This window comes from Dendroctonus ponderosae, unplaced genomic scaffold (genome assembly GCF_020466585.1).
Source record: "Dendroctonus ponderosae isolate FM_Combo_2020 unplaced genomic scaffold, Dpon_F_20191213v2 Dpon_F_20191213_3, whole genome shotgun sequence".
Taxonomy (NCBI): domain Eukaryota; kingdom Metazoa; phylum Arthropoda; class Insecta; order Coleoptera; family Curculionidae; genus Dendroctonus; species Dendroctonus ponderosae.
In genome coordinates, this window is record NW_026018508.1 from 742,132 (window position 1) to 746,820 (window position 4,689).

At 35.8% G+C, this 4,689-nt stretch overlaps 1 protein-coding gene across 2 annotated transcripts in view; it reads left to right on the plus strand.

Annotated features, from left to right (window-relative positions):
* Positions 1-4,689, plus strand: part of LOC109542556 (MFS-type transporter SLC18B1) — a gene marked incomplete in the record, with an annotated part of 13,300 nt that overhangs the window by 3,069 nt on the left and 5,542 nt on the right. Inside the window, 1 exon segment of one of the 2 annotated variants that reach the window (XM_048664812.1) lies at positions 1,456-1,720. Coding sequence (XP_048520769.1) covers positions 1,607-1,720 — 114 coding nt within the window. 2 annotated transcript variants of the gene reach the window in all.

Genomic DNA, 4,689 nt, shown 5'->3' on the forward strand with positions numbered 1-4,689 from the left:
CCCTCTAGGTGAGAGTTCTTGATTATTTTTTGATAAATAATTCGTTCTTATTGCGAAATAGGAGCACTATTTATCAATCTGTAACAAAAGACGTGAGGAAATTCTGTCTTTTTTAAATACAAAAATTTTTGAGGCAAAATACTCAACAATAAATTAAAAAAAAATGAATCCGCCTCAACAATATAGAACTTATCAACAATTAATTTATTTTACTATTTTTTCTGTACTTCTATAACAGCGCCAGACAACATCTTCAGAGGAATGACGCCAATTTTGAATCACCCTGTATACGATGGCTAATATAAAGCTTTTTTTTATATCATTTTGGAAACAGGAACTTTGATATGTTGCCTGTTTTTGAACAACCACGTTTGAAACCTGCGTGAGCAACATTGGCAAAAAAAAAGCCATTTCATAAAAAGTTCAAAACTTTCCTTTACTATAAGAATTGTAAATACAGTGATGTGTATGTGTGAAATAAAACCTTCAGTACCTAACTTTATAACCAGTACTTTGAAACCTTGAAACCTCATCCAATTATTGAGAAATCGCTTTTGAAGCAAATTTAAGAAATGATGAAAACAATTTCAAATATTCGAAAATTTAATTTTGAAAATCCCACTTAATGTAAACATTTCAAATCTGCACGGTGGCTAAATTTAATTTTTCCTTACCTAATTTTGAAACCTGCACTTTGAGATGCTTTGGATCTTGCGAGCTATTGAGAAACAGCTCTTAAAGCTTACTTGAGCAAAACTTCCAACTTCCAACAAAGTGGAAAACTTCCCACTAAATATTTTCATAGTGTGGAAAGTGACCCTTTGAATTTTTGCGCGGTTGTTGGCGAAAGCATCACTATTACCCGTTACAAATTTTCTTCATCCCGTGTGGAAAGTAATAACTTTCGCCACGCACGCTGACAGCGTGACTTTCTCACTGACTGTCAGTTGACTGTTTGACAACAGTTTCACAGTTTTTATTGAAAACTTTATACTTTTCCGGCTAGTTTCAACCGAGGATCAGGAAAAATAGTATACAGTACGCGAGACGGGAGTCGGAGGCCCGCCACTCGTCAACCACGTCAACTTCAAGCAGTGACGGAACTTCTTTAACCGAGTTTCTCAGCCACCAATTTGATACTTTCGCCAGAAGGCATATTTAAAAAAAACTATTACCTTTAACAATAAAAGCTTAATTTGACAAAAATTCAAAATTAATGCTGCAAATTGGGACGCCAGTCATTTACAATACAAATACTCATAAATAAACACCCGATAAATTTATAATTCAACCAAACAAAGCCTGTCAACTTGATAATAAGGACCTTTGAAATGTTTGCCTAAGTAGGTAAACGAAACAAGAAAAACCCAGTTTTAGATGGTAAATATTTGGGGGGCACTAATAGACAAATGTCGATAAACAGCATTGAATAAATTCCGTTTCGATCAAAAAGCAGTTTTCAGTTTACCAGCAAGAAGAGCAGTATGGTAGTGCGCAAATATTTGTATCTAAATTATTTGATTTTCATGGAACTGTCTTATTTTTACACTAAGGTTGTCTGAAGGTATCATTCTATAGGCGTTTTGCAAAGAGTTTTGTGACCAAAATGGTTTATAAACCACTAAGCAAAAGGCAAGTGTTCACTTTGCTAGCGATCGGTGCGGCCGACTTTGCCAGTGGAATGTGCTGTTCTCTGCAAGCTCCATTTTTCCCGAAGGAAGTGAGTTTTATTTGTTTTACTTTGCTAAAAAGAACCCCAATTTATGCATTTTGCAAGTGGTGAAAGATATTTTGAGCAGTCGATTCAGAAGACTTGTTTTAGCATTTTTTGCAAAGTTGGGGGCATTCGTAGATACTATTCATGCTTTCAGGATACATTTTTGAACTTTACCGACCTTGTTTTGGTAATATGTGCACTTGAAACTTTCAAAGCTACTTTTTGCGCATATGATGTCGAAGGTTTTTCTTAACAACATTTCAAGATGATTTTTTGAACTGATAAAATTTTTATCATTATGCCATTTTTTACTTCAATTTTTTATGGTTTATTTTCCACAACCAGCGCTGATGTCAAAAAACGAGTTTTCATAGGCAATTAAGATGGTTTTAAGCAACAGTCTCTGAAAGTTTGGATTTATTGCTTTTTTAATATGAATTTTTTAACATTGAGGAACTTTTTGTCATTCGGTTATTTCTGTATTTCAATCTCTCAACGAAAATTTTCTCCAATCAGCTTAGACATCAACAAACGATTTCTTGCGGTTGATTAAGAAGGTTTTGAGCAACACTCTTTAAAAGCTTGGTTTTACTCGCTACTTCCCTTTTTCGAGAAAAAATTTTGAACAACTTTGTCAAACTTTTTATCATTTGGCAATTTTTGTACCGAACTTAAAACTTTGACTTCCATTTTCCCCCAACTAGCTCAGATATCGACATGTAAATTGCCTCAATTTATTAAGAAAAGAAGATTTTCGCAAATAATTTGATTGCATTCGCTATATTTCCAATTGCAACATGAATTTTGGAACTGGCAAACTTTGTCGCTTAACTATTTTTGTACTTGAATTTTTAAAACTGAATTTTTTCAGAACCAGCTCTGATATCGACGAGCAAATTCCGCCAATTGATTAATAGAGTTTTACGCAACAGTCTCTGAAAGTTTAGTTGCATTCAGTGGCGAATTCAGGAGGGAACTATGAAGCCGAAGCCTCTCCAGACACAGTTCAATACAGTACTTTCTATTTCATCGTCACGATTCTAAAATCTGAATTCACTTAATAACAGTTTATAATTTTGTAAATTTATAAACAAAATAATTAAAAATTATGTTAATTCCATCCAGAAGAACTTGAATGTCACCTACGATACATCGATACAACGATGTAACTTTTTTATGACCTCAGCGTACTCCAGGTCAAAATCTTGGATTCGCCACTGGTTGCATTTGCTACATTTCTATTTTCAAAATAAACTTTTACAAACTTTATGTCGTTCTGTCATTTTTGTACTTTTTTTCCAACCAGCTCAGTTATCGACTTTTTTTGACGTTTTGCGCAACTGCATTTGACGTTTTGCGCAACGGCCCCTGAAAGTTTTGTTGCATTTTCTTTTTGAAAATAAAATGTTTGAACTTTGATGAAATTTTTGTCATTTGGCTATTTTTATACTTCAAACTTTAATGAGTATATTACGGTACAAGGGACAAAAGTCGAAGTTTCGCCACTGCTTGAAGTTGATGCGCACAGTGGCGGGCCTTCGACTTTCGCCTCGCGTTCCGTATACTATTTTTCTTGATCTTCAGTGAAAACTAGCCGGAAAAAGTATAAATTTTTGAAGAAAACTTAAAAAACGATTTCAAAACAGTCAGTGACAAAGTCAAGCTGTCAGCGAGCGTGGCGAAAATTATTACTTTCGACACGGGATGAAGACAATTTGAAATGGGTAAAAGTAATGCTTTACCCATCGAAAACAGTGACGAGAATAAGTATTTAATTTTCTTAAAGTGTACAGTTTCGCCACTGTTTTCGATAGCCAAAGAATCGTTTTTATTTATTGCAATGACATGACTATGACAATTTACCTTGCCTCTCATTATTCAACTAAATTTTCTTCATCCGCTCCCGCTGACAGCTTGACTGTTTGTCACTGACTATTTTGACAACATTTTCTTTCAATTCAAACCTTATCTTTTCCCGACTAGTCTCCACAGAGGATCAAGAAGAACAGTATATGGTACTCGAGACGAAAGTCGAAGGCCCGCCACTGCATGCATGACGTCAACTTCCACTAGTGGCGGAACTTCGACTTTTGTCTCTTGTACAGTAATATCCTACGTCATTTGACAATTTTTGTGCTTCAATCGTTAAAAGTCCATTTAAGGTGTGTAGTTTGCAGTTGCCGCCGTTCGGGAAATAAACATACACACGCCCATGTTTCAATTTATAAACCCGACGTTGCTTGAAGTTTGTCGTTTCCATGCCGTTGGTAATTAACCAAATTTTATTTCGCCGGCGACGTCGTTCGTGCAGCGATTTAACCATTGAGAAAGAGTTTTAAATCACGCGAGTGACTGAGTGCCATTTGCGAAAACGAGGCCGTATTTTGTTTGTACTTGTACAATTTGCGGCACACAAACTACAATAATGCTCAGAAGGAACAGGATGACAACATACAATCCATCAATCTGAATTATCAAATTCCAACGTCGGTAGCTGCAAACTGCACAATATAAATCATCAAACACGAACAACAGCAGCTGCACGAACGACGAACGGCACCAACTGGAGAGTTTACAATAAATCCAGCTTTATGCCCATCCAACTCAGGTACTGAGAAGCGAGTTTCCACAATCGATTAAGAAGATATTGCTTAACTGAAAGATTGCCTGTATTCGCGACATTTTCTCTCAATTTTTGAACTTTGTAAAACTTTTTGAAATTCGACCATTTTTACAACGGTTTTCCTTAACAGGGCTGAATGTTCAAAAGAATGTAGAATAATAATTTGTGAAAATATTAAGTGACTTTTATTTATTAAAACGAGGATTAAGAGCCATTTCACACGGGCCACTCTGCAGCGCTTCTCAGTGGCGCTGCTGAGAAGGTACATTGATTTACATGGAGCTATTCACAACGCCGGACCACCGATTTAGCAGCGCTTCTGTGGCGTTTAGTGGTTGAATACCGCCGA